Source organism: Alosa pseudoharengus, unplaced genomic scaffold (genome assembly GCF_046254945.1).
Source record: "Alosa pseudoharengus isolate Yale_2024_CS ecotype anadromous, Long Island Sound unplaced genomic scaffold, YU_APseudo_1.1 YU_APseudo_1.1_scf_7, whole genome shotgun sequence".
Taxonomy (NCBI): domain Eukaryota; kingdom Metazoa; phylum Chordata; class Actinopteri; order Clupeiformes; family Clupeidae; genus Alosa; species Alosa pseudoharengus.
Window position 1 is genome coordinate 32,910,357 of NW_027468859.1, and position 16,629 is coordinate 32,926,985.

The window sequence follows — 16,629 nt, forward strand, 5'->3', positions numbered from 1 at the left end:
CAAGGCATTGTGGGAAACTTTAACCCTTCAGCTGATCCATGTCTGAGACCTCGGTGTCCATGTCGGAGTCGAAGAGCGACTGGCCTGTGCGGTCGCTATCCGGCGTGTGCAGGTTGGAGTCTAGCGGGTGTGTGTGTGGGTGCGGGGGCGTGTGTGTGTGTGTGTTGGACTCGTCCTGGAACGTGTCGGTCCGTGAGTACAGGCCCAGGTCCAGAAGGTGGGAGGACGAGGCGGTACTGTCATCGAACGAGCCGTCGTAGTAGAAGTCGTCCACGTCCACGAACCACTCGGGCCAGAATTTCCGACGGATGCGCTCGCAGTACATGGCTAAGTTGATCAGCTCACCTGCACAGGACGGAGGTCACAGGGGTTAAAGGTTAGGAGGGGTCACCTGACCTATGCTCATACCTGCCTTCTCAGTTCTCGCCATTAGTCTTTGATATTTTTCATGCAATAACACAAACATGATACACATACAGCACCACCAAATCTCTATCCCCTCAAAACAGGTTTGCTATGTGTTTGTGATGTATGTATAAACTATGAGTTCTGATGCAGGTCTGTAAGAAATATATTCAAAAGTAGAACGTTTAAAAAACGGCCTCAGGCCCAAAACTGATTTTGATATTTATTTTTTCCGATTTCTGTGACCCGGAAATTATTTATTGACTTCCATTGCCAGCTGCTGCTTCTGTTTTGCAGTGTTAAATCGGACTAGGCCTACCAGACAATAGACCATATTGTAGGCCTACAACTGCAAAGCCTTATCATATGCATGTTACATTCATGACATGAAAAGTAGAACTTATTGAACAAAAATGGCAAATTACGCAGTCGGCTAAACATTTTAAACTTGCGCAAAACGGCATGAACCCAGCAACAGTGCGTCGCATAACTTAAAACACAAACTGAAGCAACAGCTTGGACAATCATACTGCAAAGCCTTTCCTTCCATAGGCATGCAACGTCTATGACATAAAAAGTGGAATATGAACGCATTTCACACCTGACAATTAAACGGAGCTGCCGCCTGTTCGCGATTTGACTGTTTCTTGAGCTCTCAGAGCAGTGTTAATTGCGCGTCTTTTTCAGATGGTGAACGTAGGCCTATAGTTGGACGGGCAGGACTGACAAGTAGACAAAGTAGATAAATGCAAGGTGGTGTTGTTGTTGTTGTTGTTGTTGTAATATATGGTGAAACAGTCTGGTTCACTGGGGGCAGCTGTGGCCTACTGGTTAGGGCTTTGGGCTTGTAACCGAAGGGTTGCCGGTTCGATCCCCGATCAAAAATGTGGGCGGAGGAAGTGGTTGAGCACTGCTCTCCCATGCCCACATCCATGGCTGAAGTGCCCTTGAGCAAGGCACCTAACCCCTCACTGCTCCCCGAGCGCCGCTGTAGCAGGCAGCTCACTGCTCCGGGTTAGTGTGTGCATCACCTCACTGTGTGTACACTGTGTGCTGTGTGTGTTTCACTAATTCACGGATTGGGATATATGCAGAGACCAAATTTTCCTCACGGGATCAAAAGAGTATATATATACTTATACCTTTGATCAGCTGTTCTGGACGAGTTCCCGGCAGGGTCCACATGGCTTGAGCTAGATGGCCAAACACTGTAGCGTCCACCGCGGTCATCTTCGGCCCCATGATGTACTTCTTATCACCTGCAAGGTGTGTGATCATTTTCACTGTCAATAGCTAATTACTCTCAGTGATAACAAAAGCTGGTTCCAATACAAGATTTGTATTGATGTTTATCTTAGTTTTTAATATTTACTGGAATACAGTGGATGGTAAAAAAAAAAAACATAACGTAACATAACGATCCAAACGACAGAGAAAAAACTGATATATGAACCGCTCTGATATAAATTGATATAGCTTGATATAAAGTGTATTATGAATTCTTATGTATTTATTTGCTTGGACATGCTGTAGGATGTATTGTGTGTATATTCTATTACAAAACGAGTGTCAAACCTGTCTCATAATAACTGTAATTCAGCTTAAAAGCCAGGGGAGGGCAGCACTGTGACACTGCAGTAAAATGTTGTAACGTGTTTTGAAAGACTGCTGTATGGTGTATAGCATTGTGAGGTGACATACAAGCTACAGCTGGCTAAAGAGTAAAGCACTGTAAGTGGGTTATAGGCCTATATACATATACTATATAACAGCCATACATTTTCAACTGAAGTATACAATTTGTTCTTCAGCATACATTTCTCATTTATCAAACATATTTCTTAAAGGTCAAATGCTTGATTACAAGTCAACAAAGAACTGCTCATCTACACTGATAAAGTATGTTTGTCATTTACACATAAATATAGAATCATAAGCATGTCACATCAATGCCGGTGCACCATGATGTGATGGGCAGAATCACATGACATAGAGCTTTTCAATGTGTTATGATTATTGGCTATAGAATTATTATCATTATTATTATTATTATGACTATAATGTTGGTTTGCTTTCCTACATGTTATCTATGAGATGCGTGGTGCTTAAGAGCACGACTAGAGATGACTATTCTCGTGCTGAGGACGGACTCCGATGCTTTGCTTGGCTAACCTCTTAGTTCTCACTCCAGTGGTTCTGATATCCTGATGGATGATCATGACAACAAAGCAGGACTGCGATGCTCTATGCTGTACTAAACTAGACTAAAAAGGTGAACTGTGCAAGCTGGCTGCATACTAATTCTCACACACTGATTTTACATCATAGCCTAACATCATATCATTATGGGGAACAGATGTTAGTGAGGACACGAGGACAAGAAAAAACAACAAAAGTAGATATCTGATACAGACAGAATACGCAGTATAACAACTCATGTTCATATACGACTCAGACACACTTACACAAACAAGCACAGACACACACACACACACACACACACACACACACACACAGACACAGACACAGACACAGACACACACACACACACACACACACACACACACACACACACACACACACACACACACACACACACAGACTCCATAGACCTGTACAGTACCTAGCAGAATGGCGAGGGTTCGCATGTCCTTCTCCATCAGTGCATACACCTCCTCCTTGGAGAAGCGTCCGATGCCGTGGCCGAACATCTCGCGCTTGACGATGCCGCTGGTCAGGTGACTCAAGATCCACTTGAGCACGTGGCTCAGGGGCCCGCTCACCGCCAGCATCTCCTCCGTCTTCTCCAGGTTATCCACCCACTGGCAGTATGCTATCGTCCTGCTCACACACACACATGTAATATAATATAATATAATATAATATAATATAATATATATATATATTATCACAATATAATATAATATAATATAATATAATATAATATAATATAATATAATATAATGCTGTCAAGTATGCACTCTATCCAGTGTCTGTACACTTATAGGTTTACTAAACATTCTTTTTGGCTCTAAACATTCTTCACTAAAAATTTAACAGTGCACTACTGTCCTGCCCTCTGCCACATATTTCCTGTACAAATGTGTACCAAGGGACTCTTGAGTACTCATAAATATGCTTCATGTCAACAACAAGTGCAGTGGTGGTCTCTCACAAGAAGGCTACTAGCAAACAGTGAGTGAATGTTGTCCTGAGCCACTATGTTATATTAGGCTACAGTAAATGGCTGGTATGCACTATGTATAGCACTATGTTATAGTAGGCTACAGTAAATGGCTGGTATGCACTATGTATAGCACTATGTTATAGTAGGCTACAGTAAATGGCTGGTACTGGTACTGGTCAGACAGTCAGGAAAAGTTCAGCATCTCTTACCAGTGGAGTGTGTGGTGTGTGTGTGTACACTTTTAAAACGAATGTGTTGAAAACAACGCAACTTGCGTTGTTTTAACACATCTCTGTGTCCAGATAGGGACCACACAAGTTTGTGTTGTTTCCTTTTTAAATGTGTGCACAAAATGTGTTGAAAATAGCACAACTTGCGTTGAATCAACACAACTTGCGTTGTCTTTTTAACACATCTCTGTGTCCAGATAGGGACAACACATTCCTTTTAGGAGTGTATGTGTACGTGTGTGTGTGTATGTGTGTGTGTGTGTGTGTGTGTGTGTGTGTGTGTGTGTGAGTGTGTGTGTGTGTGTGTTGTGCGGTGCGGTGCTGGCTCTCTCACCAGTAGAAGTGCTCCTCCACCATCTTGGTGACGGCATGGGAGATGGCCATCTCCTGTGGGCTAAGGCTCTTGTTGAGGGTCATGCCCAGCTTGTCCTCCAGGAAGTCCATGATGAAGTCCGTGCCACACACCTGCTCCTGATTGTACTCGATCCAGGGCATCTTGCCCTGCGGAGACAACTTCCCATCGAAGTAGTTCTAGGGAGGAGGAGGAGGAGGAGAGACATGTGAGGAAGAGCATGGAGCAGTGGGCAACCTCTACAGAACTAGCCAAGTCAATGCAATGCAGATTTCAAAACAAATGTATTATTTGCTATTTATAGCTGGATGAATTCTTTGAGAACATGCCAAGGTTTTACAAACAAACTCGTCAGCTTATAAGGATGACCTTGCAATGATGCTGTTAGACTAAACAAAATGTTATTTACAGTTATAGTAATGTTATTTATAGTTATATTTATAAATGCACTAAATGATGATGATGGTATATCATCATAAAATCCAAATACCACTTGCAGTACATGGTGTTTGCAAGGGACAGTCACACACACACTAACACTGTGTCACAAGTCACACACAAAGACTGTGTGAATCCGTTCACCTCACTGTCCTCACACACACACACTCACCTGGTAGGGCAGACCCAGCATGCGCAGGTAGGTCTCCATCTTGAGGCAGAAGGGGGACAGGCTGGGGACTCCACACTTGGGCCGAGAGAACTGGTGAAGGATGATGGCATCTTGGGAGCTCAGCTCCTGCTCCTTCCTGGGGGACATATAGATGGCTGGCGGTCAATTTAAATCTCACACTCAAAATTATCCTCCAAACTATTTTTACGCTGGATGTGTTTCATGCTGAATAGTTCATAGTTTTGTCTTGTCTACTGTACTGTACACGTCAGCAGCATGTTGAGCTAGAACCACAACAAAACAAAACAAAACAAAATACCTATTATCAGAATATCATCAGAACACTTATAATCATTTATATCATCAGAACACTTATAATCATTTATAAACACCTAATATCAGAACACTTATCAGAATACCTATCAATATCATGAAGGCATTCAGTAGATTATGTGAATGCAAGCAACTCCAGGGATATTTGTATTTAATTTACAATGTGTGGCATACAAAAAATGTAGTAACATTTTAGTTTAGCAAACACATGTTAACCATTAATACATAATACATACACTAATATGTGCATGTATTAACGCTCACCAATGTCTGTATTAAGCTTCATTGCACATTTATTAGGTATTTTTTACTGAACAATTTCTTATTCCCACTCAATAGGTAAATTATTATTGGTAATTACTCTTGGTTAATTAGCAACTAGTTGATCTTGGTCTAAGGTTACTGGTATAGTATGTATCACATCAGAGAGTTTATAGACTACTAATACACTGTCTGACTATGTGACTTACAGTGGCAGAATAGTAACATATTAAGATATATCAGCAGGCTATAAAGTTTCTAATTTGATCCATACTATATATTACTAACCTTAGATCAAGACCAACTAGTTTCTTAATAAGGATTTACCAAGAATAAGTCACCTATTCAATACAAATAAGACATTATGTTTAATGTTTAAGCTTAACAGACCTTATTGAACGGCAATACATACACATCATCACATACCCTTCACATATACCTAGAGATAGATAGATAGATAGATAGATAGATAGATAGATAGATAGATACTTTATTGATCCCCTAGGGGGAATTCAAGATTATCATGGTTTTATTTCAGTTAGCCTAATACAGTAGCTCAATGCAAATCAAACCAGCTATTGGGCTAACTCATAAAACCATGATATCTCTAGGTATGGTGAAGGGTATGTGATGATGTGGGCTATTTTAATTCCAAAAGCCAAGGGAACTTTATCAGGGTGCATAGTATCCCGGATCCATGAAATATCTGGCCTTTAAAAATAAAAATCTACCTGCCTCTATGGAAATTTAACATAGGGGTTCCTATACTTATGTAACGTTTATTTATTCATTCACAAAGAAAATTGGTGTCCTTAAAGGTTGGATTTTTCCTCAGTTTTTAAATTAAGGCATTAAGATCAATTTACAGAAGATTCTTTTTTTATTCCTTTTTTAGCATGGCTGCCTAAACTTAAGCACACCACTATACATAGTATAATAATGAAAATAAAGCTGAAATAAGATCAAATAAACTGAACCACTGAATTGTTTTTAACTACAAAACGGCACAATACATGGTTACAGTAAAACATTACTTAGACAGTGATAGCATTTGGCTGTTTATTATGCCTCAACAGGCATACAGGCCAGGTGTCTACTGACTGAAATTCTTATGATGAACATATCACCTGGACCAGAGCCATATAAAGGTATCTTCTATAAGGCTCTGACCTGGACTGTTTAGCTCAGGTGTAGTGTTGCAGCCTAGAAATGTGACTATACAAAATACTTCTATTTCACCATCAGCTTTACATAAACTCATTTTCCTTTTTAGCTGGTATCTCCTGAGAGGGCCTGAAAGCGCTGGTGTGCGTGAGTGCACAACACACAGATGGGAGCTGTTCGCCTCGGAGGGGTGCTGAAAAATATGTTTGGACTCGCATCATGGAACATTTACTGCCTTGTTTGCTAAATGTTGTTGCTATGCGAACTGACTGCAATCAAAGAGCCTTCAAATGACCTTACAACAACAGCACTGATTCAACGTAATGTATAGCAAAGTGAAATGTAATTAAAATTGAATTAAAAGGGAAGAGATAACCATCTCACGAAGACTTTAAACATGCCGTATGAACGTATCTGACATTTTATAGTGTAGGCCTATGGGATTGTGGATTATGGCCCATATCACATCACTGCATGATTCCCAAGATGTCTCTCTGTAGGCTGGCTGCTAAGTAGGCTACTCTCCAAAAACACAACGGCAAAACATTTTATCTCAAGCGTTAGGCCACATAGGCTTACGTCTCTGTCAAGTGGCCATGGTTGTTAATAACCATCTCTCACGTGAGAGGTCGATAGAGGTCATTCTGACACAACTGCAGTATTTCCTCCAGGGCCGCTCTTGACAATAACACGAGTAGACATCTTTGAAAATGCCCCCATGGCACTGTTATCCTTGAAATATTCAAAGCTAGAAATAAGCTTTTGGACAGCTAACTCGAATGTCACAATTAATCGCACTTTTCTTATTTAGCATCCAGCTTAGAATAAAGCACAATTTCCAGACTGAGTCGTGCACGTCCTTTTGAAGAAAAGCAGCTCACAACAGCCGGGTTATTCCGCTCGTGCGAGTCGTTAGGGAAACACGGACTGCTTCAAGCGCGCTCTTACATCACGTTTTACTCGACTCATGGACTCACGAGCGCTATTCTCAACGTTTTCCTTTTCCCACCCAGCTTGCACATGCCCCCAACCGCCCCCCCCCCCGCGCCCGCAACCCCTTCCTCCCCAAACCACCACCGCGCCCAGCGCCCTCAAAAGGCAAAATTACACAGGGAACATCATTAATTACTAAATTTACACGTACACTCGTAACCAAACCCCCAAAATACAGATGACAAGATATCAACAGTGAGTCGTGATTTTCCTCTGCCATTCAGTCAGAGTGTCCTTAGTAGCCTACCTAATAGCCAGCAGCTCATGCAGCAGATAGGCAGCGGCAGCGAGGAGAGCGCCCCCGGTCAGATAGAGCGTTTTCCTCCACCAGGAATCCGAGCCCAGCGCCGACATGATCCCGGCGTAGTCCTGCAAGGGATAGGCGATGATGTACCCATATAACGAATACCGCTCATCCGAGCCGCACAGGCCGAAGGAGAAGCTCTGATTCCGGCCAAAATCAACCACACAGGCGGGAGACCAGGCGAACCCTACTCTCCAGTACATTCTTCTTTCTTCGTCTCCTTTTTCCGCCCTTTGGCCCCTTCAGGATTCAGCAAGGGAGGCTTCATGGATGCTAATGGTTCTCGGCGAGGGCCGGTTCGGGACTTGGGAGCTCGGGGGAAGCGGGCATCTCGCCTGGCTGTCGTCCCCGCGTCGGGGTCGGCATCCTCCGCAGCCGAGCACCGCCGCTGTCTGGCAGAGGAGTGACGTCACGAGGAGTGTATTGCTCAGCACCCCCCCTCATCCACCTCACTCGCGGACACACAGATACAGGCTACAGTGTCCATCTGCGCTTATCCTTGAAAAATGTCAACAGCACATCACATTCCAGCACCTCAAACTATCATCACATAGCCTATTAGGGCAACAATACCCCACCTAGCGCTACCTATGGCAGGGCCCTTTTGATTTCTGAATATTACATAACAGCTTCTGTCCTGTTGCAAAAGTAAACAACAGGACGCACACACCGCCAACCGAACAGCAGGTGTCGCTGCGCTGCAGTCTCTGGTTTAATCATGTAAGTGACATTCTGACTCATCAGGGGGACATTTGCTTAACCTCGAGCTGCTGACAGAGACGCCCAGGCAAATTATTTGTACCACAATGGTTCAATTTTATTACTCGACATCGGTTAACTTAGCCCAACTTTCAAGTAACAGCAAAAGCGTGGTTTGTGAGATAAATGGAGTGAATTTGAATATTGACCACTTAAAATCACAGTTACCCCTAAGGGGAAGTTCAATGCAGTAAAGGAAAACAAAATGGAAAAACAACAAAATAATCAATACATGAATGAAAAAAAAAAACCATCTGCTGTGACCAGGTCCAGGTGGTATTTTGGTTTGTCTTCAGATTCCACCAATCGGTCAGCCAATTTTCTCTCACAAGGCATCCCCGAACACACAGAGGCAGATATTTCAAAGCAAGTAAGACATGCAACAGAAAAAAAAGATGTCTCTACACACAACAGTCAATTTTACTTTTCTATAAGAAAGCGAGCAGACTCTCAAATATGGGGATGTGTGATGTTTTTTTAAACAGGGCTGTCGGTCACAGTTGGTCAACTCATATAGGTGAGCCCCTATAGTTTGTCAATGGTAAACAGTGGTTAGAACTGTACATAAGGCCTGTGTCTCTGTCTCTCTCTCACTCACCCTCACAAGCACCCACACAATCATTACAGCCGATCTGAGAACAGCAATGAATACCAGGAATGATTTAAACCAGCATGTCACCATCACAACACACTAAAACAGATTAAAAATCACCCAAACCACTACAGTATGTCAACATCAGCACAAAAGAGAGAGCTTAATATGTTTGGGTTGATCAGTCAACGATCGATATTATATTTATATAATTTATTCCGAGCTAAACTAGATTAAGCAGAAATGAAAATAAACACTGGGCACTATATAGGGATGGTTTATGAAGGGAGCAGTGACAGGGTTGGGTTGGATGAGGAATCAAAAACGCTGCAGACTTCACACAAACACTGCCCATAAACCCCCAACTATACATCACAAATCAGTGTCCAATCAGATCACGGCTCTGCTTTCTCGTGGGTTTGTCTTTTCATTCAAGAAGCCAATCAGACGGCTGTTACAAACAGCCTGCCAGCCAATCAGTTGGTGATGTGTGTCCGCTTAGGAAAAATGAAAAAGGACTGCTCTACTCCCTGAGGAATGAAAACATCCCATGACACACGTGCACACACGCATATGCACACACACAAACACACGCACGTACACACACGCACACACACACACAGCAATGATCAAGTTTTCTTTGTTCCCACTGAACTCCCACTAAAACAGGTGCTCTGTGGGTTTATTCAAGGAAGTCAGGATCATCAACGTTCTTTTACCCCTACCCCTACCCCACAACCCCCAGACAAGCACAACTACCCCTTCCACATTCCCTTCCACTCCTCCACCCATACCAATCCAAGGCTTTACCCCCCCAACAGTCTTGTCTGCTGCTGCCCTCCCCGTAAGGTCACATCATCATCTGAGGTCAGGCACAATATGAGTCTGTTTCTCTGCTTCTGCTCCTCTGATAGGCTGAGGGGGTGTCATACACCCACCCCCTCCATATACACACATGGGGAGGGACAAACAGAGGTAGAGGGGGATGCTGATTGGACGTCTCTTGGGTAGCTTATTGGCACTGACTCTATGACTGGCTGTAGGAACTGTTCTGGTTGCCGTTGGAACTCTGGTCATTGTCGCTGGAAGGGAAGACACATGAAGAGAGAAAAAAAAAAATGAGTGGACTCCAGTATCAAGGGAATATACTCACGCAAAATATACATGGCTTCATACATTTTGCCCCACTGTGTTTTACAAATGGCAGAGAGTAAATGACAGTGCTCTCCAGAGTTCATTGTTTGCTATGCTAAACCTATTCCCCATTGATTAGCCCTCAGTGCATGGGGGGGGGAAAGTAAGAAGTTACTTAATCAGGCCGCTGAAATTCAGCCAGCAGACACAGAAGTCGAAATATCCTAATAGTATGCATGCTCATTTCCTCAGATCTATTGTCCGCCAGAGGACCACAACACACATCAATTTCTAGTCCATCTAGAGGACTACAAGTGCATGATTAAGACACAGTATTGGTACTTGGTACTGACAAGTAGTATTGGCACAGTATTGGTAATGACAAGTTTGTAAATGGCTTAACTCTCATACGGTGTCCCTCTTAGCACTAGGATGGCAACATGTACACTCTATTAGGAGCATAGCCGAAAAGGGGCCGAGAGAGGCCTCCCAAGTTGAGACCTGGTGAGAGGAAGATTGAAACGCTCCCTCTGTGGCCCGACTAGTGGAATGTAGTTGAGTGGGCTCCATCCAGCTAACCTATTGGGTGGAGGCTTAGGTTTGGGCATCTTGCTAACCTATTGGGTGAAGGCTTAGATTTGGGCAACTTGCTAACCTATTGGGTGAAGGCTTAGATTTGGGCATCTTGCTAACCAATTGGGTGAAGGCTTAGATTTGGTCATCTTGCTAACCTATTGGGTGGAGGCTTAGATTTGGGCATCTTGCTAAGCTGTTGGGTGGAGGCTTAAGTTTGGGCATCTTGCTAACTTGTTGGACGAAGGCTTAGATTTGGGCATCTTGCTAACCTATTGGACGGAGGCTTAGGTTTGGGCATCTTGCTAACCTATTGGACAGAGGCTTAGGTTTGGGCATCTTGCTAACCTATTGGACGGAGGCTTAGGTTTGGGCATCTTGCTAACCTGTTGGGTGGAGGCTTAGGCTTGGGCATCTTGTTGAGCACGGCGGCCATTTCCTTCCGGTCGTCAAAGTTCTTCCATTGGTCGTAAAGCTTCAAGATGACTCTAATTATTTCCAGGATCTGCAAATGTATCCATCAGACAGCATGTCAAAACTCACAGCAGCATCCTGGGATATGCTAGAGAGGCAGGTGGCTTCATTATCTTATATTACATCATATCATATCATATCATATCTATTTCAGTCTTCTCTGACCACTATGCTGACCTTCTCCATGTCCACAGACAGCTCAGCGAACCACTGCCTGGCATCCTTCTGCTGGACCACACACGCCACGTGCAGACAGGCTGGAGGAGGAGGACAAGGGGGAAGACATTTAATGTTACACTCAGACCCATTGCCTTAGTGTACAGAAGTAACCAAGGGGTAGGGGGCTGTAGGTTCCAGTGATTTAGAACAACTAAAGGGTGTTATTAGGCATGATGCAAGGCAGAGTACTAGATATACCTGGCAAGGTTTTATCAAACAAAGGCAGCGCAATGAAGAATATAATAATCTATTCATAAATCATTAATTTCACGCTCAAACGGTATTCAGCGGTATCATAATGAAAGACCGGAAGTATCCGTTCTAGAACAAGTTTTTTATTACCCAGGGCGATCATGAAGGGAGGGTAAAGCAGGCAGAGGTCCGTTCGGTACGTGTCATTCACTATCCTCCTGCAAACAGAGGCACACACTGATATGATACAACATTTAAAAACAGACGCTCACTGTCACTCAGACTCACACATTTGGACAGGAGAGGATGCGCAAACACAAAGCGCAGGTAACTACAGTTGGAGTGGCATGAGACAGGCAAATACACATTAACGCACGCACGCACGCACAACTCCTGACTCCAAGTGGCATGCACGCGCACACACACACACACACACACACATACACACACACACACACAAACACACACGCACGCACGCACGCACGCACAACTCATGACTACAAGTGGCATGTACGCACCAGGCCAGAGGTAGTAACATGTCCTCCTGCCCCATGTCTTGAACATACTGCAGAAGTGGTCTGTAAGGGTGGTACACAATCAGACAGCAATCCTGTCAAGGATATAGGAAAACAATCAATCAATCAATCAATCAATCAATCAATCAATCAATCAATCACTTCATCAAACATTTAATCAATCAATGACTATTCCAACTTCCAAATAAGATCTTGTGGTGATGATACATGGGTCGACTTGAGCAATGTTGCCTGGCAACCACATAACGAATTCCATTTGTTCTGATTGGATGACCAAGAGGATTTGCCTACCGATGATTAAAGTTGTCCAGTAAATAAATTGTTGGCCAATATCAATGGGACCATGCCAGAACCACAATAATGAGGAACATTGCCCAGCAACATTGCTCAAAAAGTTGCCCCATGTATCATCAGCTTAAGGCTACAATATGTGCATAACATTTTGTCATGAGTTCTTTAATTACTTTCAAACTAGAGCAAGTGACAATGAGAGAAGAGAACTCCTCTCTCTACATCAGTTTGACATGAAGACGGAGTTTGACATGAAGCCAGACTTCTCTTACCATGAGCTCCAGCAGGTAGAACTCACACTCGAGAATCTGTGGAGTGATAAAGAGGAAAGCATGAGGACCGGCCGAGAGACGCAGTGGACAGTGGTAACAAACACAAGGGGAGAGTCGGAAATAAGCTAGCCATGCCACAACGCCAGCTCTCAGCGGCGAGGTTTAGGCGTGTGGATGGATGGCCCCCGACGTGCCTCAGTGCGCTGCTGAGCGGATGCCCGACCGCCGCTAATGACTTCGCAGCACTTACAGTACATCAATACATGTTCCACACGGCCATTGGACAGGTGGAACGCCAGCGACGGCCGCCTCGCTCCCGCGCCCACTGCCTGGATACCAGAGTTAATAAGCGGGCGCGGGTGATAGCCGAGCACTTGGCACTGGCTTGAGAAGAAGTAGCAGGCGGGTGGGCAGGGAGGAGGGAGGAATTGGTGGTGGTGGTGGTGTGTGTGTGTGTGTGTGGGGTGTTGGGGGGTGTTTGAGACGGGAGGGGGATGCCAGGGCAGTGGCATACAGCCTCAACCCTCTGCCAGTTTTGGCAGGTGGGTGGCAACACATTGGGCGGAATGTGACGCCACGGGGCAGCCCGAGGTGGCCCCACTCGACAAACTCCCAGAGCCGGATTGACTAATGGATCTGGACGGAGGAGAGGCCGCCGGGAACGTGCACACACGCACACACACAGGACAGAAGCCCAATCTAACTAACAATTACACATTTATATACACACACACACAATTGCAGAAACTAAACAAGGCACACATTCTAATATGGTCACTTTTTATTTTGCCATCTACAAGCAGATGACATCACAGGACTAGGTATTACACTAGATCACACTCTCCACATTGAATGTTCACATATATGTTTGTGGGTTAACTGAACCTATCCAAATATGTGTTACTTACATGGTTCATTCGGTAAGGGAACTCTTTGGGGAAGGCATAGGAAAAGCGTGTTTTCACTGCAAAATATCAATCAAGTCAGTTTATTTTCACTTTCATTTAAAAACAACATGAGTATCAACATCAGGAGACGTGCACATATTTCAGTTTCACTGTGACTTTTGTACACAGACAGTACCATACATGCGACATGTTATGCTGATGTCAACTAACGTTGATCAAGTACTGCCTAAGCGTCTAACAATGAAATCCATCAGCGGCAGGATTCTACTGTGTTCAGAATTTATAGTCACTTACACACAGAGGTGGCCGCAGAAATGAGCCTAGTGTTGGACACCACACCAAATTCCTTCACGACAAAGAAAGCAATAGAGTATATGTGAGGAGAAACAAAGCATGAGAAAAAAAAAAAGAGTATTATGCTTCTGTACTGTATAAGGCAATAGGAAAACCCCAGTGGAGGTCAAAGGTTACCTCAACTTTTGATGCAAGGAAAACACAGGTGGGGGCCATGAGAACAGGGTCAATGCTCTTCAGAGAGTACCTGCAGAGAAACATCAAAAACACTGTATATACACACACATATATATCCAGACATCACCCTCTTCCAGTGTGTTGAAAAGAAGCTCAACATTAGTCAAAATGGCAGCAGTCATGTTCAAATAAGAACCAGAATCTGCATGGAAAGTGCTTTTTGGAGCCAGACCATGTGTAGTAAACAGAACTCTAGTCAGGTCATCCCTTAACAGACTCATATTTGGTTAAATCTACAGCATGTTGTGGTTCATTCTGGTTGCTTCGCTTTTGAAATGTGCTAACGATGGCCCATTTTTTAATTACCATGTGGCAGCACCACCCTCACTACCATGGGAGCTTACCTGGCATAGAAACGCTTGAAGTAAACAGTTGCCGTGGCAATGACCTGCTGTCGAAGCTTCAGGTGCTCCCCAAGGGCCTGAATGACTGAAACACACCCAGAGAAAAGTCAAACCCCTCGTGTTCATGAGACAATCTCTCTGGGTTCAGAGGGAGAACACTGTCAACTGACACCCTTTTGCACGCCTGCATTCTACAGATGGGTACAACTAAGAGCCCATAGGGTTTTGTAAGATAATTGAACCCTTAAGCCAGTACGGGAATGTTGGAAATTGAACGTTCTAAAGAGTCTTATGCTTCTGTACTGAATGAGGCCCACGGTGAGGCCACATGAAAACCCAAGTGGAGGTCAAAGGTTACCGTTCATTAAATTCCGTTCATTAACATGGAATTTTAGAACTTTCATCATCAACCTTTGTTTATTCAGGGGAAATTGACTGAACATTAAGCTCTTTTACAGCAATGCCCTGAGTTTACAAACAAACAAAAACAATTATTTGCAGGACTGGAGTGGGCGTGACTCGTTACACAACTTTACATTGTTGTGTAACAAAATCTGTTAGAATGTTCAAAGCTCCCCTGCAGCATGCTTTCTGCATCTTTTTATTGTGTAAGTGTATTCCTATAGTATAGCCAAAAAGGTGAGTGGTGAGTTAATGGTATGCTGTGTTATGTTGCTGTATCAGATGGTCTTGCTGAAATCTGAAATGGGAGGAGAATTTTATTGAATGTATTGTTATTTTAATGAATAGCCTAGCTACCATTGGCGAAGAAGATCTGCAACTTCCAGTACTCCTCCTCCGTCAAGAACTTCAGGTCCTTCTGACGCTCCTTTATCAGGTCTTGCTTGTCCAAGACCCATTGCAAGCTAAAAGACCACAAAACATTATGACAACACATTAAAGCAAAATAACAACACAAACCTAAAATGTACAGCAATGTCAAAAGATTCCAGAGCCGTCAGTCATTCAAGAGCGGCCATCTCGTGATTAGGACACAAATGATACAAAGCCACAGTGAGCCTAGTTTAAAAAAAATGCAGAAGCCTGGCGGAGGGTTTTTCATAAACATTAGTTTGCTCATTTCATATATTGAAAGGGTTGCGTAGGCCCTATGTCTGAGTATTTTACGACCTGAGTAATGCTAACCAACCTTTAAAGCAATATGACTTTTAAACAATGTTCATTGCAAAGCACCAAGCCAGCTGATCTACTTAACATTCAGATCTGACATGAAAGGCTGACGTTAACATGAACGTTACTGTCTGCAAGTCAGCTAGCTGATAGATGGATAACGTAAGTTCACAATATCACGGACGTTAGCCATCTAAACACTTTGCTAATTTAGTTAGCGACCGTTTTGCAATCACCCTCCGTGATCACCCTCCAAGGCATATTAATCTCATTGCTATTATTTAAAGTATCACGGTGTCTTCTATTTAATAAGCAACGACCTAGTAGGATGGCACTAACAAAAGGAGGTACAAAAGCCATTTTAGGCATTAGCCTATTGCAGCTAGTTAACGTTAGCAATCGATAGCATCCTTTCAGATGCTAGCTCAATAACAAAGCCGACGCTTCATAAATAAAATGTTAAATATGTGACATATTTACAAAATACTTACTAATGCGAACTCTGCCAAAAGTTCCCCGCCATCACGTTTAAAGTGAGGTAGAAAATCTAATTTGGACCAAGTTTTATAGACGACACAATATCTGCTAGTATTAGTTATAAACACTTCAGAGTAGAAGTACCCCTAGAAAGCGAGTCCAGCATACCTCGAACCGGGTAGCTGCGTGTGCTGCACATAATATTAGTTCCGGTGGCCTATGTGTCATTTACAGTAATATCTGGACAGCTTCAATTTTGGATTCCCTTTACTTTGTCTTTAGTTTTCGCACAACGGAATTAAACAAACATAAAACAATATAAAATGTATTCAAAAGAAACCCTTCATGATAAACAGG

The 16,629-nt window shown here is 43.4% G+C and overlaps 2 protein-coding genes across 2 annotated transcripts; both read right to left on the reverse strand.

The window, feature by feature from the left end:
* Positions 1-19: 19 nt before the first annotated feature.
* Positions 20-8,042, reverse strand: faxca (failed axon connections homolog, metaxin like GST domain containing a). The gene is made up of 6 exons (XM_076271947.1): positions 7,783-8,042; positions 4,785-4,920; positions 4,157-4,353; positions 3,029-3,246; positions 1,548-1,664; positions 20-345 (listed from the first exon to the last, which is right to left on the reverse strand). The coding sequence occupies exons 1-6, from the start codon at positions 8,040-8,042 to the stop codon at positions 20-22; spliced, it is 1,254 nt and encodes a 417-aa protein (XP_076128062.1).
* A 589-nt stretch (positions 8,043-8,631) lies between these two features.
* ccnc (cyclin C) lies at positions 8,632-16,428 on the reverse strand. Its single transcript, XM_076272609.1, has 12 exons — positions 16,287-16,428; positions 15,424-15,530; positions 14,665-14,749; positions 14,261-14,330; positions 14,084-14,135; positions 13,790-13,845; positions 12,882-12,917; positions 12,301-12,392; positions 11,933-12,000; positions 11,549-11,628; positions 11,284-11,402; positions 8,632-10,272 (listed from the first exon to the last, which is right to left on the reverse strand). The coding sequence occupies exons 1-12, from the start codon at positions 16,316-16,318 to the stop codon at positions 10,218-10,220; spliced, it is 852 nt and encodes a 283-aa protein (XP_076128724.1). The 5' UTR covers positions 16,319-16,428; the 3' UTR covers positions 8,632-10,217.
* Between the last annotated feature and the right edge of the window lie 201 nt (positions 16,429-16,629).